At 43.3% G+C, this 25,978-nt stretch overlaps 3 protein-coding genes across 6 annotated transcripts; 2 read left to right on the top strand and 1 right to left on the bottom strand.

The window, feature by feature from the left end:
- The first annotated feature begins 3,114 nt into the window (after window positions 1-3,114).
- Window positions 3,115-10,796, top strand: lgi3 (leucine-rich repeat LGI family, member 3). The gene is made up of 9 exons (XM_035639593.2): window positions 3,115-3,668; window positions 4,453-4,524; window positions 5,161-5,232; window positions 7,465-7,536; window positions 7,631-7,702; window positions 7,992-8,161; window positions 8,270-8,434; window positions 8,529-8,619; window positions 9,081-10,796. Exons 1-9 carry the CDS (start codon window positions 3,466-3,468, stop codon window positions 9,808-9,810), a joined length of 1,647 nt encoding a protein of 548 aa, XP_035495486.1. The 5' UTR covers window positions 3,115-3,465; the 3' UTR covers window positions 9,811-10,796.
- Window positions 10,797-11,360: 564 nt separating this feature from the next.
- chmp7 (charged multivesicular body protein 7) lies at window positions 11,361-15,223 on the top strand. Its single transcript, XM_035639594.2, has 10 exons — window positions 11,361-11,987; window positions 12,064-12,235; window positions 12,470-12,655; window positions 12,768-12,901; window positions 13,572-13,620; window positions 13,707-13,826; window positions 13,928-14,026; window positions 14,128-14,185; window positions 14,275-14,508; window positions 14,593-15,223. Exons 1-10 carry the CDS (start codon window positions 11,725-11,727, stop codon window positions 14,646-14,648), a joined length of 1,371 nt encoding a protein of 456 aa, XP_035495487.1. The 5' UTR covers window positions 11,361-11,724; the 3' UTR covers window positions 14,649-15,223.
- Window positions 15,224-17,193: 1,970 nt separating this feature from the next.
- Window positions 17,194-25,386, bottom strand: ccdc92 (coiled-coil domain containing 92). Of its 4 annotated transcripts, none has more exons than XM_035639595.2 (5): window positions 25,248-25,386; window positions 24,890-25,075; window positions 21,182-21,353; window positions 20,550-20,591; window positions 17,194-19,041 (listed from the first exon to the last, which is right to left on the bottom strand). In XM_035639595.2, exons 3-5 carry the CDS (start codon window positions 21,315-21,317, stop codon window positions 18,233-18,235), a joined length of 987 nt encoding a protein of 328 aa, XP_035495488.1. In that variant the 5' UTR covers window positions 21,318-21,353; window positions 24,890-25,075; window positions 25,248-25,386; the 3' UTR covers window positions 17,194-18,232. The 4 variants fall into 4 exon arrangements, with proteins under 4 accessions (XP_035495488.1, XP_035495489.1, XP_035495490.1 ...); XM_035639596.2 differs by having other exon boundaries at window positions 24,890-25,078; window positions 25,248-25,312; XM_035639597.2 differs by lacking the exons at window positions 24,890-25,075; window positions 25,248-25,386 and adding an exon at window positions 22,681-24,849.
- Between the last annotated feature and the right edge of the window lie 592 nt (window positions 25,387-25,978).

The raw sequence follows: 25,978 nt of genomic DNA, 5'->3' as shown, positions 1-25,978 counted from the left end.
CATTCAATATGGAAACAACTTTCTGAAGACAAAAACATGCTTTGGTGTGATTAATGTCACACAGCATACCTTTTAAACACCATTTTAGACTGAAGAGTACAGAGTATCGAGTGGGTTAATGTCTGCAGCATTTCAGATTCCTCTTCCTCACACAAGGCATGTTCGGGTCTCCAGCTGCTGTTTCATGCTCTGTTCTGTGTGCCATGCAATTACGCTCGTTCCCACCGGAGGTTTGGATTGGGTGGAGCTCTGCAGTGGAATAAGCTCAGGCATTAACTGCCTCTCTGAGCACGACTTACATAAAAACCACAAACGTAGTTGGAGCAGAGGAGTTTGGACACACACAAACATGCTGCAGCAAAGCATAAAAGTAGATAAACCATGAAAATATAGCTGCTGTCCAGGAAATGTTATTCTTTAACTGGATCAGTCACAAGGCGGCACCACCCATAGTTCTGTGACTTATTCATTTTGAATTCTCCGAAGGGGCTTCACAGATTTTTAGGCTTAGACACATTTCTTTTCACAAACACTAGAATCTTTGGATAAACATGAAACTGTCTCAAATAAAAGCCCCCAAAGATATTCTGGGCTTTTCCTCTTTCATTCATCAAGACAAAGACAGAAAGAAAGACTATTAAGGGGGGGACAACAACTTTTATTGATAGGTTCGTCTGTGGCATTATCATCTGCTTCAAGAGTTGTAGTAAAACTACTCATCTGCCCGTTGTATCTGCTGTGTTGTGACAACTTGCTGAGACTTGGACAGACTGTACGATGGCTCTGTGTCTGTGACAACACAGTCATTGTGCAGGAAGGCTGGTGATGCCTGGCACCGAGGCCACAGCCCTGACATTCAGCCACTCTCTGCACAGTCGCCTGCCCTCAACTCACTTTATCTTATGGCCAACAGCGCCCTCTCCTGTCATAAGTACTGAGAACCACTGGGCAGATGTGTTCTCAAATGTGTGAGCATGTATCTGATGCTTATCTGTTGTTGGCAGGGGCAACATGGGCAGAACTTCTGAAAAACACAACATTTCTAAATATATCATATAATTAAAAATGTCTAGTTAATAGAATCCAAATCCACATTTTAGATAATTTACACAAAAGCCTTTTTGAAGTTTCAAGTTAAACATCAAATTCTGATTTAAACAATAGAATTTTTTTTTCTTTAAAGGGGGGGGCCTCTAATATGATTATTGTCAAGACAATGATGCAGCCATGACTGATGTGACAACAATGAGATAAAGCAGAGTGTAATAGTTGCTCAGAACAATTTTTTGTATAATATATATTATTGCTCATCCTGTTCCAGCTACACAGTTACTAACAATTGGCACCTTATACCTCTACCTATTTTTCAAAGTGAGTGGTGTTGCATTTGTGGATGTGTGGCTCTGTAAAATAAATAAATATGTATAGTGATGACCTAAAGGTGATTCATGTATAATTCTTTTTTTTAATTTGTTGTGTCGGTTGCAGCAGATAATGTCCCCTCCAGAAAATGCTCCTGAGAAAGTTTCATGTCTATTGTCGTGTCCCAAGTTATAATGAGATCTATGCCCTTGATTTGTAGGGAGACGCAAATACATATTGTTTTGATTTTAAAAAGTTCAACAACTACTGGAATGAATTAAAGACAAATGTTCCATTTAGTCTGAAACTGACAACGTCACAGTTCACTGACAGTGGACTGGTTTCAAAGTAAGAGCCTGAGATGTTTCTTGTGACAAGAGATTCAAAAGATTCAAAAGATTCAAAATATTCACTAGTTCCTGATTCTCATAGTGTGTGTTTGTTTATTTGGATCCTGTTTGTACTGCACTGTAACTTTTATCACCTGTCTTATTCTACTTTAACATTTTTATTTTCTCTTTTTAAATATATTGTATTTTAATGTCATTTTATGTGTTTCTTCCAAAGCTTTTAATGTATTATTTAAGCACTTTGAATTGCCTTGGTGTTAAAATGTACAAAATAAACTTGCCTTGCCTTGCCTTGCCTAGTCTCGCTTCTCCTGTTTAAAACAAATCATCACCATCCATCCATTATCTTTACCACTTTATCCTTTAAGGGTCACCGGGAGCCAATCTGACATTGGGCGAGGGGTAGGTTGCCAACGTATCCCAGGGACCACATACAGAGACAAACAACCATTAACATATCTATATTCACACCTGGTAAATTTAGAGTCTCCAATCTGCATGACTGTGGGAGGAAGCCAGAGAAAACCCAGACACACGGGAAGACATGGTCTTTGACATCAAATTAACAAATTATTCTAAAACAAATAAAGAATTATGATATATAATGATTACATTAATACAAATAACATGACAAAGAAAAAGTTAATACTACGATTATCAATGTTAAAATATTTTTTCCTTACAATCATAATGACAAAGAGTTTATAGTTTGTAGTATAGTTTCACTTCATCTCAAGCCTCTTTGAGAAGATTTAATCTTCAGTCAAAGTTAATAATAATTTTAATAAGTTAGTATCTAATTATAATCATATGTAAATATCTATTCTATTTTATAATAAATCTTTGTATTTATTGATCTGGGAACTTATGAAAGGCATCTTTCTTTACAGCTGATAAGAATGACCAAACAATTAAACATGTTATTGAGATAATACGCAAATGAAATATAATGAAAATAATCTTTTGTTGCAACCCTAGCTGTGATGATTCAGGAAATTCGTGAAAAACAGATGTTTTGAACTTCTGCAGTTTGTGTTTTTTCTGATACAACACTGTATGTAACTGTATATTATGAAATTAGTGTGCTGTGCCTGCTTCATGCCTTCAAAAAATGGTATTTGCTACTCAGACACTGCCTGAATATAACCAGCCTCTAACACACACGCGCACACACACACACACACTGACCACTGACATGTGAATACATGAACACACGTTTCCGTGCATCCTTGATGCTTGTCCACTCTCATGACTGCACCAGTTTTACACCTGATAAGAGGAGAGCATGCAGACTGTTGGCAGCATTATCTTCCATCAGCACTGATGTGAAGTCCCCCCACCCTCCAACTCCCCTCTCCTTGCTGCAGCTGTTTTAAGGCGTTTTTCGTGTCCAACAGTAAATAATTCATTGTCAGCTACACTGCCTACAGGTCGTGGTGCGGTGAAAGAAGCCTCACTCGTCATTCCTGCAGTGTGCACTATCTGGCAGTGGTTCCTAACAGCCAGAGAGAGACTGCACAGATCCAGGGAAGCTGCAGAGCACCCGCACCCACCAGAGGATACACAGGACTACATTTACTTCCCCTATTCCATCCTTTCCCCTCTTTTTCTCTCGTGTTGTCTCTCTCAACTCTGCACTGAGCATTATCAGAAGTGCTGGGGTTGTGGGCAGGCTGACCGTCGTCGCATCTCACCAAGCCACTTGCCACTTGAGGAGAAACTTCAAGGAGCTTCCCTTTCTTCCAGCCTCAGGATGTTGGAGCTCGGACCTGGATGGTTGAGGCTGATCTGCCTGTCCATTCTGTGCCTGTGTCTCTGCCTGCCAAGTGGATTGAACGCCAGGAGAGCCCCTAAGATACCCCGCTGTCCCGCGACCTGCTCCTGCACCAAAGACAGTGCCTTCTGTGTGGATACCAAGGCTATCCCCAAGAGCTTCCCTCCTGGAATCATCTCTCTGTGAGTTCAAAATTCATATGTGTGCAGTTCACTCACCAAAAGTATCTGTCTCAATGCAGGCTGGTACAGATGACTACATCGCTGATGTCACCCTCCATTAATGATACATAAAATTCCTGCTTGTCTTCTGATGTAGTATTTTTGCACTGGCAGAGAGATGCAGAGCAGCCAGAATTACATAGTGATAAAACCATAATATCCCTCTGCTATACTGTTAACTTAGTTGAGGGAGCACAGCAGTAATATCCAGCCGAGCTCCAGGGAGGAGTACTAACAATAGATTCAGTATCTCTCCTTAGGAGACCTGCTTTTCCTCTGAGAAATTTAATACTGAAGAGTGAACAGAGATACGCTCAATAAAACAAGTATTTATAATAATAAAAGCTTGACACATGATTTGGGGGGGGGGGGGGGGGGGTGTCCCCCTTTCATCCCCTATTGACTCCCATTGCCCATGGATTGAATGCTGAGTTTCAAGCACTCAAGGGAGCATAAGAGCACATGGCTGGCAGAGGTGCCCTCATTCTGCAACAGAGAAGAAGTGAAGAAGTGGAGAAGGAAGTTGTGTGTCCCAGTTTTTAAAAGATTCAGCCCTCCTTGATACTTAACTGTAAGGACAGAAGACAACACGGGCACTAGAGGGAATGAAAATCACATGGTAAATGTGATAATACATTTTCCACCGTGAAACACATGGCGCCACAGGCCTAAGCTTTGACAGTTCCTGTGTAATCTACATCGAGGAGACACATCTGATGATAACTGTTGTTGCTTGTCTGAACAGGACCATGGTGAATGCAGCCTTCACTACAATCCCAGAGGGAGCTTTCTCACACCTTCACCTACTGCAGTTCCTGTGAGTGATCCAACCCACCCCACACAGCTTTGTGCTACAACTGTTAAAAAATAAATAAATAAATAAATAGAACAAACTGAACTTTTGTATCAGTTTGACTAAGTTTTCCTTTTTGAAAATATTCACAACACTTTATATCACAGACTCAGACATCTTTTGTTTTGCAGTGACAATGGAAGGACTTGAGCTGCTAGAAATGAATGGTTATTGAAAACAGTGGTGACATAGCAGTAATAAGTGTAAAGTGGCTCTGTATCAGTGGCATTGCCAATGAGTGACTCCCTTCAGTTGTGCTCTTCCAGACAAAGGGCTGTTCATCTCCTCAGATGCAGTCACGAGAGTGTGCTCATGTTTGTCTGTGAAAGTGTGTGGGTTTGTGTAAATTTGAAATGTATTTATGTTATCATTCAGAAGTTTAGCTTTACAGTTCGCTTCATATACTGTGAATGTAATTGAGGCTATAAATATTTTCTATCATTGTAGGTTCTTCCCTTTTTTTCTACAGCATCTCTATTTGAAATTTAAATTAAATGTTCCCCTATTGCTTTACTTGGACACACACACAAACACACACACACAAACACACCACCACCCCCACATCTGTATGATTTGATCATCATCGCTTCCTTTCTACAGGCTCTTGAACTCCAACACCTTCACCACAGTGGCTGATGATGCCTTTGCTGGTCTGTCTCACCTGCAGTACCTGTGAGTGTCTAACTTTATTTTTAGAGTATGTATTTCAAGATAATCTAATTATATCATCATCAATTTCCCTGGCGGAGGTCACTGTGGTAGTTAAACAACTTCACAGTGGCAAAGCACTGGGGGTTGATGAGATCTGCCCAGAAATGTTGAAAGCTTTGGGTGTGGAGAGCTGTCTTGGTTGACACGTCTCTGCAACATTGCGTGGAAGTCGGGTACAGTGCCAAACGAGTGGCAGACCGGGATGGTGGTTCCCCTGTTCAAAAAGGGGGACCAGAGAGTGTGCCAATTACAGAGGTAACACACTTTTCAGCCTCCCGGGTAAAGTCTACTCCAAGGTGCTGGAAGGGAGGGTTCGGCCAATAGTGGAACCTCAGATTGAAGAGGAACAATGTGGATTCCATTCTGGACGTGGAATAACGGACCAGCTCTTTACCCTTGCAAGGATCTTGGAGGGGGCCTGGGAGTATGCCCATCCAGTCTACATGTGGGAGGTGCTGCGGGAGTATGGGGTGAGGGGGTCACTTCTTGGAGCCATCCAATCCCTGTATACTCAAAGCAAGAGCTGTGTCCGGGTTCTCGGCAGTAATGCGGATTCGTTCCCGGTGGGGGTTGGTCTCCGCCAGGGTTGCGCTTTGTCACCAATCCTGTTTGTGATATTCATGGACAGGATATCGAGGCGTAGTCGTGGTGGGTGGGGTTGCAGCTCGGTGGGCTGGGGATCTCATCACTGCTTTTTGCAGATGATGTGGTCCTGATGGCACCATCGGTCTGTGACCTTCAGCACTCACTGGATCAGTTCGCAGCCGAGTGTGAAGCGGTTGGGATGAGAATCAGCACCTCAAAATTGTGACAAAAAGGGAGCTGAGCCGGAAGCCAAAGCTCTCGATCTACCGGTCAATCTTTGTTCCTACCCTCACCTATGGTCATGTAGGATGGGTCGTGACCGAAAAAACGAGATCGCATGTACAAGCAGCCGAAATGGGTTTCCTTAGAAAGGTGGCTGGTGTCTCCCTTAGAGATAGGGTGAGAAGCTCAGTCATCCGTGAGGAACTTGGAGTAGAGCCGCTGCTCCTTTGCGTTGAAAAGAGTCAGTTGAGGTGGTTCGGGCATCTGGTAAGGATGCCCCCTGGGCGCCTCCCCTGGGAGGTGTTCCAGGCACGTCCAGCTGGGAAGAGACCTCGGGGTAGACCCAGGACTAGGTGGAGAGATTACATCTCCACACTGGCCTGGGAACGCCTTGGGATCCCCCAGTCAGAGCTGGTCAATGTGGCCCGGGAAAGGGAAGTTTGGGGCCACCTACTGAAGCTGCTGCCCCCGCGACCCAACCCCGGATAAGCGGTTGAAGATGAGATGATATGAGATGACATAATAATAATAATATATTTCATTTATAAAGCACTTTTCATTGCTAAAAGCAATCTCAAAGTACTCCTACTACTTTATAATGATTTTTGATAGAATATAGTCCTCAAGGCAATAATGTGTTCAGTTGTGAAGTACCTGAAAATAAAATGTGCCACTGTGTACAGTATGCACTGACAAAGTTATTCAAGGAAAAGATAATACCACATTCTTCCACCTACAATGTGTCAATAAGCAATTAAATGAACAGAAGATGTTTTGCTGCATAGGCCTTAGTCCTTTATGATCACAAATGTTGGAAAACCTTGAACAGATATTACTGTGTGACATCAGTGAGTCAGGTTGCAGACTGTGACTCTCTTCTACTTGTGCTAATTAAGTTAGGTGGACTTGTATCAAAGGTTTTGAGATATTTTCTGTCTTCAGTTCACATCCAGCCACCTCCGGGAAGTCTGTACAATGCTTTATGTCCTCAACTATCAATAGACAGGACACGATCAAATGATGCTGCACTCAGAGCTTCCATTTAAGCACATAACTCAAAGGCAAGAAATTAGCTTTTGCCATTAAAAGTAATTCAATTTCTTACATTTTTGCTGCCAATACACAAATTGTATTAGTGAATAGGATCTATCAAATAAAAATGAAATGCGTATTAATTTAAATCGGTATCGTCACGTTCGTATTTGTTGTTTGTTGGAAGTTGTCAATTCCGATAAGATTATATTGTTGTTAATCCACCGGAGGCCTTCTGTTACTGAGATAATGACTGCTTAGAGTCTCACACCTATTGTATCGTCAACATTACAATACAATCTCTTCTCCAAACAAGTATGGCTTTAAATAAATACCGCTTTCACCTCCCCTCAGGTTCATTGAGAATAATGACATCCAGGCTCTCTCAAAGTACACCTTTAGAGGACTCAAATCCCTGACTCATCTGTGAGTATTTTCTTGGGCAAACACGATGGAGACAAAATTTCTTTAACAATTACAGACTATACAAGCTAGACATGATTGTTTCTTTTTTCCCCAGATCTCTCTCAAACAACAACCTGCAACAGCTGCCTAGAGATCTCTTCATACATCTAGATATCCTGACAGATTTGTAAGTGTGCCCACACTGAAATCTAAAACAGTGGCTTGATATCCCCAAAGCTTTGACCCAACAATCTGTCACTACAAAACACTGGTTTGCTGGGGTTCCCTGACGGTTTAGTGGACTACCACGCTCATCGGCAAAACTGCATGCACGTGTGGTTTGTTTCAAATTCATACTATGTTTCTGCTCTCATTTTGTCTGTTTTTTTCCCTTCCTGTTTGGTTTGGAAGATTTATGTTTGAGCCTTTCATATTTAGTCAGACACATTCTCTCTTTTTCCGATTCTGTTACTCAGAGACCTGCGGGGGAACTCTTTCCGCTGTGACTGTAAAATTAAGTGGCTGGTTGACTGGATGGAAAAGACCAACACTTCTGTTCCTGCCATCTACTGTGCCAGCCCCTTCGAATTCCAAGGACGCAGAATCCATGATCTCGTACCACGAGACTTCAGCTGCATCAGCGCAGGTTTTACTCTATCTCATCTGAACATTTTTTCACAATGTGGAGTCGTGGCATTAATTCTTGGTTTTAAAGTGTTGTCACTCACGCTGGTTGTTTATTTTCTTCCTATAGATTTTGCTGTTTATGAAACTTTCCCTTTCCACTCTGTGTCAGTGGAGTCGTATGAGTTCAGTGGAGATCAGTTTGTGGCCTTTGCTCAGCCTGAGTCAGGGTTCTGCACCCTGTTTGTATGGGATCATGTGGAATTGGTCTTCAGGAGGTTTCACAACATTACCTGTAAGTTGTGATGAAAGCATAAAAAAAGTGCATTTCCATGTTTAAAAAAAATTGATAAATTTTTTTTTTCTGCTTCTGTGTGTCTGTCTTGCAGCCCACTCTGCTGTGTACTGCAAACCGGTGGTGATAAACAACACAGTTTACATGGTTGTGGCTCAACTTTTTGGGGGCTCTCATATCTACAAGTGAGATTTAATCTTACATGTCTGTACAGTCAGAATGTAGCTGATGCTAGCAGGCAATTAGCTTAGCTTAGCATAAAGAGAAGAAAAAAGGGGAACACAACTAGACTGACTCTGTCAAAAGATAACCACCTACCAGCACATCTAGAGCTCACTACACTACATGTTATATCTTGTTTGTCTAATACTTACAAAAACTTAAGTGTAAAATTTACATTTTTCCCTTTACAGGACATTATGTCCTGGGCTGATTCGTGGTTGGGCACAGTTGCCCCTTTTTTCACTTAATGCTAAGCTAAGCTAACCAGCTGCAGGTTCCAGCTCCATAATTACTGTACAGACGTAAGTGGTATCAATCTTCTCATCTACGTCTTAGCAAGGAAGCAAAAAATCATATTTCCCAAAACTATTCCTTTAATTGTTTACAAGTTTCAGGAATCTTATGTCAACTCATGTTATCACAGGTGGGAAGAGGGCCCGCAGCGCTTTGTAAAGATCCAAGACATAGACACTACTCGAGTGAGGAAACCAAACTTTGTGGAGACCTTCCAGCTGGATGAAGAGTGGTACTTTATAGTGGCAGACAGCTCCAAGGCGGGCTCCACCAGCATTTATCGCTGGAACAGCAATGGGTTCTACTCCCACCAGTCCCTCCATCCCTGGCATCGAGACACACATGTGGAGTTCCTCGATGTGGGGGGAAAGCCTCACCTCATCCTCTCCAGCGCCTCTCAACCACCTGTAGTTTACCAGTGGAGCCGAAGCCAGAGGCAGTTTTCTTTCTACTCCCAAATCACAGAGTTAGCTGACGTGCAGATGGTTAAGCACTTCTGGGTGAGGAGAGTTCTTTACCTTTGCCTCACACGCTTCATTGGTGACTCCAAGATCCTCCGCTGGGAAGGGCAGCGTTTCACAGAGATCCAGACTCTCCCATCTCGGGGCTCAATGGCAGTGTATCCTTTCACAGTGGGCCCCCGCCAGTACCTGATTCTTGGAAGTGATTTCTCCTTCTCCAGGGTATACCTGTGGGATGATCTCACTCAGCGCTTTCAGCCCTTCCAGGAGCTCAACATGAGAGCCCCGCGGGCATTCAGCTTGGTATCTGTCGACAAAAAGGACCTTCTGCTGACTGCCAGCTTCAAAGGCAACACCCTGGCCTACCAGCACCTGGTGGTAGATCTCAGTGCCAAGTAGGCATGTTACAGTCAGACAGAAAGGAGGTGTTGCTGAGTATATAATGTGCCAAATAAATTAAAGACTGCAAAATGTTTCAGCCATGTAACTGAAGATCTGCTGTTATACCTGTTGTTTTAAGAGAGGAAACTAAATAATAACTAATCTCTTTGTATGCACCATTCCTTAAAATCTGAATGAAATGATGTGATGTGATCATGTAAAGCATCACTAACATGCCAACATAAGTGTCATGCCACTATCATATCATTGCTTCTGTTCTGCGAAACCACTTTTCTAGGCCAATTATTTTTGGAAGTATAATCTGCTACTTTACTAATGTGAAAATGATGTGCATGTGTGTTATTGACTGGACGAGACTGGAAATTATAATTAACTGTAAAACCATGAGAATTTTGTAAGTTACACGGTGCAGTTTAACTGTGTAGCATTTTGCATGATTCTGTACAAAATGATTTAACTATGTAAAACAAGCAATACTTACATTTACAAAGCTTTGAATCCTTGATGAGTTTTTTCTTTATATATGAGATATCCTTGAATCTGTTTTGGATTTAATGTTTGATCTGCAATAATAACATGAGTTCATGGCTGGCCTGGGGCATGAGCATTAATGAAAATGTGAAAATACTTAAGTTTTGCTCTGTTCATTTTCTTTGTAATTTGGTTTAAATAACATGTTTGTTGATTTTGTTATAGTGCCCAAATCCCTAAAATATCCTCAGTTTATGACAGCGACAGCTATTTTGGGAACTTGTAAAAAGAGGGAACATTACACAAGCATATACACTTATAACTGCGTCTCTATTTTAGAGGCATGATACAAAAACTGGGATTTGTCTGAGCTGTAATGTGATCAGAGAATGTTTATTAAAGTTCTGATGCCAACTTGTTAATGTACATTCACAAGCTGTATTGAATTGTTTCTGTGTACATTTGCACATCGAAGGGTGGAATGGGTGTATAAATAAAGCCTGTTTACGGCTCGTGTCCTTTGTCTTATGTGGCTACAACAGCTTTTCAAAGAGCATAATGCACACCTGCACTCACTCTCATAGTTTCTCATTTGTTGCAGTAGCCTACAAATTAGTCTTGAAGAGGTGGTCCCACATGAGTCTGTATTTGCTGTTTAATAATGATGGTGCATAATGAGTCATCGATGGTACACTAACTGACAAAAATCACGAGACCCCCAAAATATCAAATCTTTCACCAGCTCTGATGCGTGTGCAAATTTAAACAACTTTACAAGCATGTTTAGGCCCTGAAAAAGCCGATTCATGCGTACTAAGTAAAATAAAAATAATAATTCCCCAAATTACAATAGATCCTCGCCTGACATAGTCAGTGGCTCGGGCCCTAAAAAGAACGAAAGGACATGAGGGGAAAACATATTGCAAATAATTGAGGAAAGATAAAAGCTCAGAGATGCGCATGTGGTGTGCAAACACGATGTTTTTGAGCGGAGTCGTAGGAGCGCTTGCTTTGTTTTCAAAGTGTGTCCGCGTGGGTGGAAATAGCTCATTTACAATTACGGGCGGAAGACTCCGCTTTCCCGCGGGGTTCCGAGATGAGCGATAAAACGCGCTCTACCGTATGTTGTTGTTGTTGATGCGTGAAACGTTAGCGCATCTTAGCTACATTTTAACACATCATGGTGAGGTGAGGGTTTGCTGTGGCCGCGACATTTGGGCTAACGTCCTCCTCAACAGACAGTATCCGTAACACGTCGACCAACGTTAAGTTGTGTGCTTTGTGTTTCTGGTAGGAACTTGGAAGTGAGGGCTGGTAGTAGTGGACGTTGTTAGCTAGCACAACGTCAACCTGGCTCTAAACTAGCTAACGTTAGTTACCAGTCCTGCCCTGCTGGGTATAACTAAGTCGGTAGCTAAAGTTTAGCTTCGGGTATTACACATGTCGAACTCTGTTGGGATGACCCTGCCGCCGGACTGGGACGACGACGAGCGGATGAACTTCATGTTCTCCGACTTCAAGGAGAACCGAGACGTGAACACAACGGACTGGGACAGTAAGATGGACTTCTGGACGGCTCTGATCTCAAACAGCTGCTGCGACCGGGGCGCCGTGTGTGTCAATTTGCAGGAGCTGAATCAGACCTTCAGGAGGAAAGAGAAATCACCGCTGGGCTTGGTGACTGTCCTCCAGTCCATGGCCAGGTAACTGCGGTTGTGTCCACCCCTCTCTATCGGGCTCGGTCTGGTTTCTCACTGGCTTTATTTTCACTTCCGTCAGATGTGGGAAGATCCAGAAGGAGTCAGAGTTTGCTGCCAATGTGGACTGTGGCTGGCTGTCGTGGGGGGTCGGCCTGCTGCTGGTGAAGCCCCTGAAGTGGACCGTCTCCACTCTGCTGGGAAGCAGCCGAGTTCACTTGGAGGAGTCCTTCGTTGTCATTGACCTAGTTAAGGTATGTCCGACTCTGAGGATTGTGATTCAGACGCACTACAACATAACAATGCCCTGGTACATGAACCACCATGATTTTTACATTCATAGCTATGCAAACTGGTTGGTGGAAAACTGTGCAACATGGTTAAACTTGCCGCCATGCGAAATTGTTTCCCCTTCCCCGTCACAAGTATTTTTGTTTAGACTGTTTAGATGACAGCTGCTATTTTCAAAGTTGTCTTGTGTTTTCCAGGAGAAAGCAACAGAACTCCTCCGGGTCTACAGGGGCAGTGAGTTTGCAGGCCGCTCCATCCTGTCATTCCAAGAGCTCTGTGCTCTCTCCTCTGGTGTCTGTGCTGACGAGAGTACCCTGTGCATGGCTCTCCTGCAGCTGCAGAGGGACAAACAAGTGACGGTTTCACTGCATGAGGGTGAAAAGGTGTGAAGTGCAACCATACCAGTCCAAAGTCTGGCAAACCGTCCCTTCATACGCCCCTTTTAGAGGCGTCCTAGGCCAGCGATCCTTCCGTCTTACTCTGTTTTCTCTACAGATTGTTAAGTTTTGTCAGCCTGCCCAGGGTCGCGTCTCTCCAGTGAGTGACGTGGACATAGGCATTTACCAGCTGCAGCGCAGTGAGAAGCTGCTCGGAGAGCGGGTGGAGAAACTGGGCCTGGAGGCAGACAAGTACGTATTTAACTTAAAATAGAATCTCAAGTATTGATTGATGCTGGCTTTTGGTTTGTAGATTTTAACCAAGGAAATCGGTTTGTGCAAAGTCCATGAAGTTGTGCTTGTAAAATTGTGGATGCAACACGTCTTATTATTTTAAGGAATCATATTTAAGATAGCCTGGGACCAAGACAAATTCTCTTTTAATTTGCTCTGCCAGACTATGGTCTGGATCCCCTCCATTGGGAAGTGATTTCCCACCAACAGAAATCTTGCCGGTCCAATCACAACCGATTATCTGATAATGGGCGGGGTTTATACCATTACTGGGAGAAAAGCGAACTTTTATAAACAACCAAGATGGCTGCGGCTTATGAACATGCATTTGACTTAAAGTATCCGATATTTTCAAAATTCTCCCACATAAACGGCAACACTCATTCACAGAATCGAAAATTAACCGAGGTCCCAGACTTATACGCATTTGAGTATTAGTCTGGCTACACCAGGCTATATTTAAGATGGTTCAGTGTTAAGTAGCTCCTGTTCTGAAATGACCCATGGTTCGTGTGCAACTTGATTCTTGAGCCATCCATTTCCAGGCAATGGAGTTTTAGTCAGGCCAGATGGATTGCAATGCATTCAGACAGGAAGACTCCAACCGTTTTACATTATCTTTGTGCAGGTGCAGAGAGGAGGCAAAGCTCCTGCTGTGTGAGGGGAAGAAATCACAGGTTGCTACTAATTTCAAAACATTTTATTTATTCAAATATCCTAAAGCTGTCAGTTCAGCTGGTTATATTCATCACCTATTCCCCAGGCACTGAGATGTTTGAGAGGCCGCAAGAGGGTAGAGAAGAAAGCAGACCACTTGTTTGCCAAACTGGAGACTATCAGAGGAATCCTGGACAGAATCGCCCAGTCACAGACTGATAAGATGGTAATAAAGTTTTATCCATCAACAATCTAGATTGTCTGTGAAGGTTGCTTCTTACCAAGTCTGTTGTCAGTACTGACAGTGTGTGCTGAACATGTCCGTAGGTGATGCAAGCGTATCAGGCTGGAGTGTCTGCCCTCCAACTCTCTCTTAAGGATGTGACTGTGGAATGTGCAGAGAATCTCGTGGATCAAATCCAGGAGGTGCCTGTTGACTTTAAGAAAATGATTACTGTATTTTGTTAATTTTGATTGAATATTTCAAGCTTAAGCATCTTAATTGATTGTTTCTATTATTTCACCAGTTATGTGACATCCAAGATGAGGTGAATCAAACTATATCCAGTGGTGTGACCAGCGGAGGTATGCCATTCTGTTTCTGACATATATTTTAAACAGTGTATTGTATGTATAAATGTCATTGAGAGCTACATTTCTCTTTTTTTATGCAGATGAAGACATAGATGAGTTGGAGGAGGAACTAAAATCTTTGTTGGATGAGTCAAAGCCAGATTCCATCCAAGATTTACCTGAAGTTCCAACAAATGCTCTGGGACCCTCCGGGGGGCTGGGCCAACCAGCTGACTACCTGCTCAGTTCTCTCACTGTGGTGCCTCAGAGCCACTTGGATATTACGAACGAGCAACTGGAGGAAGAGTTGAATCAGTTAACTCTTACAGATTCAGGTTTGTGCTTTCAGATTTCTTTATTTTTTCCTCTTTAAATGTCATAGAAATGTTTCTAATCAACATGGTCGCCTCTCTGTCCAGGCTTCCAACTGAAGAAAATTACATCACCCGCCAAGAGATTAGAGCCTGCACAGTGACGGCATTGCCAAACGTGGCAAGTCTCTGTATTAACATATCAAGAAAAACTGTATGTCTGAAAAAAAATCCTCTGTGAGCACAAAATCATAAATTTGCTGAATCAGAATTTTGAGGTGTTGTGCAATAAATATCAAAATGAAAACAAAAAGCTTTCCTTCATTTAGTGAAGATAAAATTCCTTTTCCTCTGGAGGCATGCCAAAAAGGATTTTTTTTTAAACATTTTCTTTCATAAATTAACTTGACTTGCAGATTTTAACAGTTTAAAATATTCTGTGCAGTGTCGCCACCATCAGGAACGCATTTCATTTTGTTGTGTTTTTGACAGAGAACTACATTGTTTCTGGGAAATTGTGTGTTTGTTGATTGTAAATGTCCCTCATTGGCAGTCCTGTAAAGTGTTGGAAGTGGCCTCCTGAACTGTCAATATAACAGAATATTATGCCAAATGATTTATGACAACCATATGTATAATTAGCCTCACTACAACGTACAGTATCTGTGTTAACTGAGAAGCCTACCTTAAGTGAAGTTGACCTAATATGTTTGTCAGAATAAAGTTTATTTTAATCACGCGTCTGACATGTTGTTTGTTTGAAGCGGATATGGATTTTGTGTTGTGTGTGTATGTGTTGGTCACATTCTCCCATTTACACACATTCATAAAGTGCTTCTATATGTATCATTCATACACTTCTGGTACAGCCATCAGGAGCAGGGTTAAGGCCCCAGGACACTTCGGCACCAATTAAAACATGGCTGTAATCTAAACAGACACACAGACGTGATACTTTGTCTTGGACTTTGTGTGCTTGGTGTTATGATATAGAAAATGTGCATTTTAAACTCGCAGAGAGGGACATTTGTAATCCAAGGGTTCAGATCGTTTTTACAAGATTAAACATGCTGTGTACATACTGTTAAACAATCAGTGGTTTGTGAATGTAAAATTTGGTAATGTGGTTAAATGGAAGTGAACTTATACAAACTTATTTTCAAAATGTTGGATTCAATGATATTATTCCACCCAATATAACAAGCAGTATTTACCTAAGAATGTACAGTACAATGGCCACAAGTACTTACTATCAGTCATTCAGACACAATCCAAACTTACTGGTACTTTTACACCCAACCTCTCTGCTTTTACTATCTCATATCTTATGTTTGTTTATAGACTGGATCCGTGGTTGGTCAAAGAAAACTAATTGTGTTAGTGTTTGTGCACAATATCTTTGACCTGATCAAAATTAATATGAAATATGAGTAGTTCAATTTAAAGAATTTATCACACATGAATACTATAAATTTTCTCTGCATCAACAGAGCAGATGAAGATCAGGAGATAAAAATATATAAATGTTATTTGAAAAACAATATTACGACATAACCTGTAGCAGTGGCAGAACAGAGTTGATACATAGAGACCAGGTATGTGTTAAAGATGATAAATATTCTGAACGCTAGAGAGGCAGTTAACATTAAAATGCAAACTGGTACAGATTACTGAATATCATAATCAAAATGTACTTTGAATGGATGTAAAACTTGCTGATGTATTTATTCCTTCCAAATCGACAAGGATGCTATTGATTCAAAATCATTTTTTCAAAATTCACAGTGTCTGTATCAAATTTTTTTGCAGTTATTTTGATTTATTTACACTAAGACTTTAGTTTAGCGTCTCAGTTGTGTTTACAATCAGATCAATCCTGGTCTTGGTATAGGCTAACACGAGAGGCCTTTGTATTTTAGCATTTGAGCAGTTCATTTTCAGATCAGGGAAATTAATCCACGGATTTAATTAATGTACTCCACAGTAAGTGTTGTAGTGTTTGTATGGATGCCGGTGGTACAGTATCTCCTGTTCGCCATACACAGCCATCACTCTGCTTTTACTGTGATTCGAGGAGGACACCGGGTGGCCAACTGGTTGAACTACACAAAAGTTTGTATAAAGAGGCACAACACTTTTCTTCAGAGATTCCCTCGCCTTTTCAGTGACAGTGGTTGGACATTAAATTGTTGTTGCCCAGAGACACTGTGAGTTATTGATGATGACACTGAATACTATAATTGTCTCCATTTTTCTCCTTAATAAGTGGGTCAGAAATGCACTTAATTGAAACACTTCACCTCCACCTCATCCAGAGAAGCAGCTCAGGGGTTTGCAGAATTACACTTTCACATGTAATGTTATCAATGTTCTTATCACACCCTGGTGTAGCTAAATGTATCACTGACACAGGGCACGAGGGGGCATTCAATTATTTTATGAGTGTGAACATTTTGTGAAATCATGAGTTACAATCACCAGATCTCAACCAAAGCAAAACACCAATGGGGGATTTTGAACAAACTTTTGTGTCAACCATCATCAAACACTAGATGAGGGAATATCTTTTGGAAAAATATCGTTCATCCCTTTATTTGACTTCCAGAGACTCAATAGAAGTAGTTTTTCAGACGACTTGTAACCTAACTAAGATGCTTTGTGTTGTTTTTCCTTCAAATGTCCACCCATCAGTAAACACAGAAACCAGAGTAACCAAACCAAAAAATCACTGCTTTATTGTATTGACTTATATACTTCAAGGAAAAGTGTCGTTAATATGAAAAGCGGATTATTACGTGATTATAATTACCATCTTGTTGGTGGTGCAGTAACTACTGTCAGTGGTGCTCTTGTATTCTCTATTGAACAATAAATAAATAAAAAGAATTTATTAGAAATGTACAGCCTTTATAAAGTACAGAGTAATAATATCACAAAATCCTATTACAGCAGTGTTTTCAAAAATGCCCTTGTATCACAAATAACCTATAATCAATGGATATTGTTCAAGCCGAAACTTAAGTCTCTCAATGGCCTTCATTGTCTCTCTCTGAAACCTTCTCTTTCTCTCAACACACGCACACACACAAGGACGCATACACGCATATGAAATGTTCACCATCATTTCATACTGCATCCAAACATGTACGCCGCTGCTGTTTTCGCAAGTCAGCAAACGCAGGGTGAAATCACAGCTTTCACCGCAACAAACAGCAGATTTCAATTGCACATTACGCAGCTCGTCCCTACAGTAAAGTTATTATACTGATAACACGAGTAGATGAAAGACATTTGGGGCAGCATTTAGTTTAATCAGTTAAATTCTATCCTATGCAGACATCTTGTTATATAGTTGGTTGATATGTCCAGACTGATGCTGGGAAGACGGAGCGGACAGGGATATGCAGCTGTTCACTGTCAGCCTTGACTACACTACGCAGCTTGTGTATGTAACCGGTCAAGCAGGCACTGATGCAGATATTTGGCTGAGAGTTTGTTTAGTTTCACCACCTGAAGTGAAAGTCTACGCAACAAAAATCAACACGTGTGTAATACAAGATCTCAATGGGTTGTATTAAGAAACATTTGGCATGCTTTATAGTAGACCATCTCTACTTTATATTAAGAAAAAACTTTTTATGGTTAAAATGATAATTGTGTGATTTTTCTTTTTTTTACATTGCAATGGTGTAGTGTATGTACAGTAGTAGTGTGTGTGTGTGTGTATGTGCGTTTTAGCATCGCAGTTTTAAACTGTCCTGTCGGCTCCTGAGCGCTTCCGCACAACCTTCTCCTCCTTGACCTGGTCCACTGCCAGTGTCTCCAGCTCTGCCTGTGGCGGAGCCAGGGGAGAGGTTCCATGCGGGATGCGGTGCGCCACACCCACGTGAGCCCTGTACTGACGGTCACGAGCGGGGCTGTGGCGAGGGCTGGACTTAGCACCCAGTGGAGGGCCAGAGGAGCGCTCAGAGGAAATGGGAGGGATGACAGCGGGCCGTTCACGCACTACCTGCGGTTCCGGTGACTCTCTCCCAGCCTGAAGGAAGGGTGTGGGGTCAGGCATGGCATCAACCGCCTCCCGCAAAACCAGCCTCCTCCCATCTTGGCCGAGCCGGTACACCTCTGTCAACTCCGGGTGAAGAGGCTGGGAGAGGCTCTTCTTCATGCGGCGACGTGGGGTTTCAGGCTGTCTGTCCTTGGCTGGAGGCGGCGTGGGCTTGTATGACGTGACGGGACTGACGTTTGGGCTGCCCTCAGATGAGCTGCCGGCCAACAGCTTCTTCTTAGTGGCGTGAAGTTGTGAGGTAAGGTAAGCAATGGTGCTCGCTCTCTGTTCGAGCTCCCCAGACAAAACAGCCAGCTTGTGGCTCTTCATCTTTAGCTCCTCCAAATACTTTTTCTCCCTCTCCTTGATGGTGTTTTCCAGGACGGAGATCATGGCGTTCTTCTGCTCCAGGTCCCTGAGCAGCTCTGTGTTCTCCTCCTCCTTCTTCTTCAGCTCGGCCTCAAGCTCCTCACACCTCCTTTGCAGCTCCCTGCAACGGACCTTACTGCTGTCTGCACACACAGTAAAAGATAATCAAATATGCAGCTCTTACATGTAGGCACAGATACACACTTAAAGTAAACAGCAAATATAACCACACCTAAACGGATGTGCATCAGAAGTACACACCCAGAGACACACAACCCCACCAAACCGGTCCAATCATTAGTACATTAAGTGCAGACACTGAGTATGTGCAGTCTGTCAGCTGACATGATGCTAAGGAGACTCATCTGCAGTGGGCACAGAACTCCAGTCTCACATTACAGCTCTATAGACAGAAAGGCACTGCTCTCCTCTCACCTTCATCACTGCTGCCCACACCATAACCTGCCCTGCCCTGCCCTGCCCCAGCCAGTGACAGCCACGTCTGCATATTTATGCAAATAATGGTTGTGTACTATGTCTGGTTTACGTTTACATTTCCTAAACTCAGTCTTCTATCAAGCAGAGAGAGGGCTGCAAAAATGTTCTGCTTTCCTTTAATTTTTCTAACAGGCGCTGGTAAAAATGTCTACCCCAGCTGGAGCAGCTGAGCCCTGCTGCACTAAGTAGGTTGCAGGCTGTGCATTATCGCAGTGACAGATAATCTCATTTCCTGCACTCCAATCTCTGAGATGTCCCACACTGACATGATAGCGCCTCTGACTGCAGGCCCAGTAAAAACATTGCTCAGATCTGGGCCAGCCATGTTGGAATGCTCAGAACATGCAGTCACTCCCGGTGTGATGCGACATGCTTCATTTTCAGATACACACATCAGAGGGGTCATCAGCAGCCTGCGAATCACTTGTAGTGCATGCAGCCTGTTAGGGGCCACACTGATCGTACTGTGCTGTACATCAAGCCAGTAAGAAGACAGTGGAGCCGGGACTGAATCAGATCAGTGTTGTGACTCCATGTCATGGCCATGGTAACACGGGGGGAGGGGCAGTTGGTATTGAGCAGTGGGAGAACTAATGAACAGTGGGGGTGTACCATAATGCAGTGCTTCCTGGGTGGGACTTTCGTTACCAGGAAACAGACAGAACCCTCGGGTCTCAGGCCAGTCCACTGACACAGACCACTGTTTCTGCAGAACGCACAGATTCATAGCTCAGACTGTTGTAGAGTTTGTCTGCTGCTGATGTGAACTTTCACTATATGAACCACTATATATACTTGTGTAAGTAAAACTGAGACATTACAAGAACAAATATCATTCTCAAACCAGTTGGCAACGAAAAATACTTAATACTATAACTTAATTTTTGCACAGTGCAACAACAGGTTTGAAATGAGTATTCAAGAATTACACACTATCATTAGAGTAAATTGTGAGAGCAGGACTTAAACTACAAGCCGTAAGTCATACAACAGTAATTCTAGATGAAAACACAGAGGGATCACACTTCTGAGAAGCTCCACAGAAATACAACTTAGGCAACATTAATGGTGATGGTCGCTAATGACACTAGACATTGAATGCCAGCGGTTAAACTAATGTGTTTGTGTACTGTACAGTATGATGGAGGCTTACCTGAGGGATCAGAGCTTCTCACAGTGAGCTCATATGTCAGGTCTGTGGAAAAAAAACACGAAAAATCTTTAGGTTACTCACATGTCTGCATCACGTGAAGTGTCAAACAGGCTCCACAGACAGCCTAACCAGCAGTGATGCATGTTTGGGGAAAACATGTCGGCGATTTCCATATGGTGGAGAATGCATTTAACAAGATTAGTGAGAGTTCCACATCAGCTTAGGTGACAGGTTGAACAAGGATACAGAAAAGCAGGACTAAAGCAAACAGTGTCTTGTTTTTCTTTGCACTGGGTGACCCTCTCGCTTTCTTTTGGTGCAGAGTATATCTATCACAGGTTCATCAATACGCATTTTTACGTGATGCATTACGACAGGCTTGATTGCATTTCCTATAAGTCATCATCTTCTCTCTAAAAGACTTAATCGTGGCACCAAAGCACCTTGTTGACTGTTGGTACCAAATATCTATTAAGGTTGTACATCTATCCCAATTCAAGGATACCAGGGTCATTATTGACATTTATTGTTTGCTCTGCTGTCTTCAGAAACCTCCTGCAAAGTTCTTGAATGTGCTGGCTTTCTTCAGTGGTATGACGAGAAGAACTGCTGGTAGTCGTGACCGTGCTCACCTGTGCATTGCTGTTGTAATCTGCGAATCTCTGCGTGCAGACCCTTCAACGTGTTGGCGTGGTCCTGCTGGAGGAACAGCAGGTTTTTCTGTGCACTGTGCAGCTGATTTTCCAGAGTGACATTAGCAGAGGCCATGGCTGACAATGTTCCGACACACACCAGGCTTTCAACCTCCACAAGGAGATGACGGAAAAAAACAAGGAGGTACGGAGAAAGGAGAGAGGGGAAGAAGACGATAAGCAAAAGTAAACTGATCAGGTAAACAGTTCATTCTCACTCTTTCACCCACATCCTTAAACTTCTGAGTTTGCTCCAACTTTGCTCTGTCAACAAACACAATTTGCTTTAGATGACATATTGGACAAATCAGAGAAAAGCTAAGTGAACATAAGTAGACACTCTGTTCTTGCTGGCTGTGATTAGCAACCAATCACTGAAATAAAGCTATCGATTCACAACCAGAGAGGGTGAGCAGTGAGGGCCTTCCAAACCCTGACATCTGAAAAGTAACACTGATCTAATATATGCTAATCTAATCTTCACTGCATTGTGTAATTTAACAAGGAAATCCAGTTGAAATAATCCTCAGAACAGAAGATTGATCAAATTCTAATGTTGGAATTTTAGTAGCAAAAAAGTATGAAATGCTGTATCAGATGTGCCATGACTGCACTCCATCCTTCAGCAGCAACCATATAGTGAAGTTTGCGGACAACACATCCGTGGTGGGTCTCATCTCCCACAATGAAGAGACCCACTACAGGAAGGAGGTCCGCCAACTGGCCACGTGGTGCACGGATAGCAACCTCTTTTTGAACATCGACAAGACCAAAGAGGTTGTTATTGACTTCCGGAGAGGCCACACCCCTAAACCCCCAGTGACCATCAATGGTGCTGCTGTGGAGAGAGTGAGCAGCACAAAATTCCTGGGGGTGCACATCAGTGAGGACATCTCCTGGACAATGAACACTGCATGACTGGCCAAAAGTCCCACCGGCGCCTCTACTTCCTCCGCAAACTGAAGAGAGCAAGAGCCCCCCAACCTATCATGTGCTCCTTTTACCGGGGCACCATCGAGAGCATCCTGACCAGCTACATCACTGTGTGGTACAGGAGCTGCACCTCCTCCAACCGCAAGACCTTGCAGCGCATAGTGGCGCTCACTCCTGGAAACCTATGAAACCCGCCTCACCCGCAAAGTAACCAGCATTGTGGGTGACCCTAGCCACCGGTCACACAGCCTCCTCAACCACCTGCCATCTGGGAGAAGGTACCGGAGTCTCGGGGCCTGTTCAACCAGACTGGCAAACAGTTTTATTCACCAGGACGCTCAAGGCCCCTTCTCCCTCACTCCCTCCCCTCCCCTCTGCCCCCAAGAACTCTGGACTCTGAGACTTGACTTGACTTGACTTGACATCCTGTAGCGCAGCTTTTCTTCACTTGGTACGTAAATAAATACAACAGATGGCAGGAAAAACGTATCTGCCAGTGTTCTTACCGTGTTCAGTAACAACAAACACTAAAATGAAATTCAAAGCTGAACACACTGGTGCACATCCCAATGACACTGGGTGTGGCATGGAGGTGGCCAGTCTTGAGCAAGCCTCTTCCTTCTTTGCCTTGCCCCACTTGCCTCTTCCCTCCCTTCACTGGACATCCTCGTCTCCACAGCCAAGCCGGAGACCGAGGGAAAGAAACAATTACTCAGTCCCAATATCTCCCCCCTCAGCCAGACAACTGTAATGGGCTGAGAGCACATTGATCCCTTTAAAACATCCCCCATCTCTCTGAGTGCAGAGAAAGCCTCTCCCAGCACACATACAGTGAGTGTGCTTGAATAAAACATCCTAGAGCTTCTCACTCTTACATGACCAGCTTACTAGCATGAATAATACAGTGCATCCCATGACACTTTGCTGGACACACTCCTCCGATCGGGAAGTTTTCTGTGTGTGTGTGTTTTTTTTCCTCCATTGGTCACACAGGGGGAAAAAAAGCATTTGATAGCCAAAACAACAGTCACAAATAGAGCCAGTTGTGTGTCATAAAGGATGAAGAGACAATCTATTATTGATCAGTGATGTGGCTTGTTTCTGGTAAAGCCTGCATTGCAAGCACATCTCTCATCCCATCCCTTTCCTAGAATAGCTTGAAATGTTTCCAGTGGCAAAGACATCACCTCATCCAACTGTACAGCATGACTCATGCCAGAGCATTGAGGTGACAGTGGTGAAAATGGTGTCCCTTTGTTCAGAGACAGCATGGAGGGTAAATTTATCAGACAGAGATTAACAAACCAGTGTGAGGTGTTTCCACGTCTTTCTTTTTCTAATAAACAAACCAGCATTTCCCCCTAACAGAGAACATAAATAATCAATGAATTGCAGCAACATGAAACAACAGCTAGTAGCTCCCATCCTCAACTCCACCAGCTTTGCAGTCACTATTCAACTGTTTCTGTGGGACAAAACTAAAATCCTAAATTCATTTTTAGATTGGACTATGTGGACTGTGGCTTTTCTTCAGCGTTCTCCTAGTATTTCATAGGTAAACGTGTCCACAACACAATCTGGAACAGTCAACCGACTCACACACGATCACGCGTGTAATAAACTTCCAGCATCCTTCGTCTTCTCGTCAACAATGACAACGAATTTAGGCAAACAACCAAAGCTAAACCGGTGGACCATTTCCAAACAGTGGCTGGAGCTGTAACAGGATATGAAGCCGCGTGTTAGCCGGCAGGGACGCTCCACACTTTCAACGGCACTTTCAATTTTCAGCACCTGCATTGCGGACAGCACCCCAAACCCGCAGCTCATATTGACCCGCTGCTGGTCCTTACTATGGCTGCCAGGGGCTTGTCATCATTTCACACAAACGACACTGTCCAGCCTCAACCAGGGAGATCCTTTAGGACATGACCTTCTTCATCGTTATCATACAACACGCCAATGATCGCAAATCCGGGGCTGGCGAGCGGTCGCCTGTGAACGACTAAAAACATTTCACGTAAAAACACCTCTCTTCCGCTATGGCCTGATGATACTGCGGGTTGCCATCACTATACTTGCTCTTGTCATCACAAAGGATGCCCTTGCAGCTGACATTATGTCCTGCAGCTGTTCCGTTTCAGCAGCCGCAAAACAAGCTAGCGCCCTCGATTCGCGCCGCTTCTCTGTTGAATGGGGGGAAACGTAACCCCAGACTCCCTTCCCAATCCGACACCCACACAATCGCCTGCTATACAAAAAGGGAAATGTAACAATGGTCAAATGTGAACAATGATATGATTTCAGTGTTGATGTGTTCTGGTAAATTCGGCACACACGGGGCAAGGGGTTTCCCAATATAAGTGCCAGGTCTATCAACATTTGGATAGATTGCACATTAGCAGCGGCCACCCATGTATTCACCGATCTAGGATTTGTCTGACGAAAGAAAAACCCAGAGCAATACCAGGCAAACACATTATAACAGTTAAAATGTCATTTAACAAACAGTCAAACTGTTCGGACGAATGCTGAGTTGTAAAATAAAAGAAGACAACGAAACGAAGCAAATTAATTAAATGGTGACACTTCAAAATGTTCCTGGATGGAAGCAGCATATCCGCACAGGGGACTTTGTGTGAGGCTTTATTCGTGCTAGCGTCGCCGAACGGCTAACGATGCTAAGGCGGCACACTATCTTGGGGGAAAGCTTACCTTGTGGCTCAGAATACGAGGGCGTCGACGGTCTTTCTAAAACGTTGTAAACTGTCGGGTAACAGACCGGCCACACCGGCTAAGTGCGTTCCTCCTCGCGGGGCATGTCGGTGATGCTGTCAGGGGCTCGCCTTGGACGGGTGAGGGCGGAGGGTGGCCGTGTCAGTGTCCTCTTATCTCCCCGAGCTACTAGACAAAATAAAGCGATGCATCATGGGAAATCAGAGGCAATTATTTCTGGCCTTAAGACATTCATAAGCGACTGTCTCTCACCTTGTCTGTCAACATCGACTTGTTACAATCACAGCTCGAACTAAACAAAACAGTCCAACATTAGCGGTGAAACAAATCAACTCACCTTGATCGACATGAAATGTGGAAGCAGCTGTCGTCAGGGACGTGCCACGGTTCTCAGAGGCCGGCGTCATCACCATAGCAACAGCGTGGGTCCCCTGTTCACCAGCGACTAATTCACGCCATCTAGTGAAGGCTTCGGGATATAGGGTTACTGCAATACGTGAAATTTCTGGCGATTTATTGACGCTCACCGAGCTGCATTTAGGTGTCAGGTGTAACGTCCAGCACTTGTCAAACTGCAGGGATGAAGTGAATTAATGCGAATAGATAAAGGCTGTGGGCCGAGTTGCTACAACTGGTGGACAGCAGAGGGGAGTGTTGCCCTTCAGTGGCAGTGAGAACACAGCAACGGCAGAGTGGGTTTACTCCTTCACGTGTTGTATTCAAACATTCACATGCAACACTGCTCTCTCTTAGCACCAAATCCAAACATACAATATGTCAAGGCTCTTTACAGAATGAGCTTTCAACCTCACTCTGTTAAGAGCCTTGATATATTGTATATTGAGAGAGAAATCCTACAGTTGTGGAGCAACTGCATTGACGAGGGAAAGTATGGATCTTTGTTTGGGTTTTTCAAAGAAGCCGGCTTTCTTTTTGAGCTCTGGCCCACACTCCAGCATGATGGGTGGTGGTAATGCACCTTAAATACTAGGTGGTTCTCGTCATTAAAGCAAAAAAAAAGGAGAAGAAGAGAACCCAAAAGTTCCCACACTTGGCGAGGGTGTAGAG

Source organism: Scophthalmus maximus, chromosome 19 (genome assembly GCF_022379125.1).
Source record: "Scophthalmus maximus strain ysfricsl-2021 chromosome 19, ASM2237912v1, whole genome shotgun sequence".
NCBI lineage: Eukaryota > Metazoa > Chordata > Actinopteri > Pleuronectiformes > Scophthalmidae > Scophthalmus > Scophthalmus maximus.
Note: the sequence above shows the minus strand (reverse complement) of the source record. Positions and strands in the feature narration are given on the sequence as shown.

Coding starts and splice junctions, on each gene's coding strand:
- ccdc92 (XM_035639595.2), bottom strand. CDS start 21,317: ATGGCCTCTGCTAATGTCACTCTGGAAAATCAGCTGCACAGTGCACAG. Junction 20,592..21,181: donor ATTACAACAGCAATGCACAG/GTGAGCACGGTC, acceptor TTTTTTCCACAG/ACCTGACATATGAGCTCACT. Junction 19,042..20,549: donor GAGAAGCTCTGATCCCTCAG/GTAAGCCTCCAT, acceptor CTGTGTGTGCAG/ACAGCAGTAAGGTCCGTTGC.
- lgi3 (XM_035639593.2), top strand. CDS start 3,466: ATGTTGGAGCTCGGACCTGGATGGTTGAGGCTGATCTGCCTGTCCATT. Junction 5,233..7,464: donor CTGTCTCACCTGCAGTACCT/GTGAGTGTCTAA, acceptor ACCTCCCCTCAG/GTTCATTGAGAATAATGACA. Junction 8,162..8,269: donor CTTCAGCTGCATCAGCGCAG/GTTTTACTCTAT, acceptor TTCTTCCTATAG/ATTTTGCTGTTTATGAAACT.
- chmp7 (XM_035639594.2), top strand. CDS start 11,725: ATGTCGAACTCTGTTGGGATGACCCTGCCGCCGGACTGGGACGACGAC. Junction 11,988..12,063: donor GTCCTCCAGTCCATGGCCAG/GTAACTGCGGTT, acceptor CACTTCCGTCAG/ATGTGGGAAGATCCAGAAGG. Junction 12,236..12,469: donor TTGTCATTGACCTAGTTAAG/GTATGTCCGACT, acceptor TGTGTTTTCCAG/GAGAAAGCAACAGAACTCCT.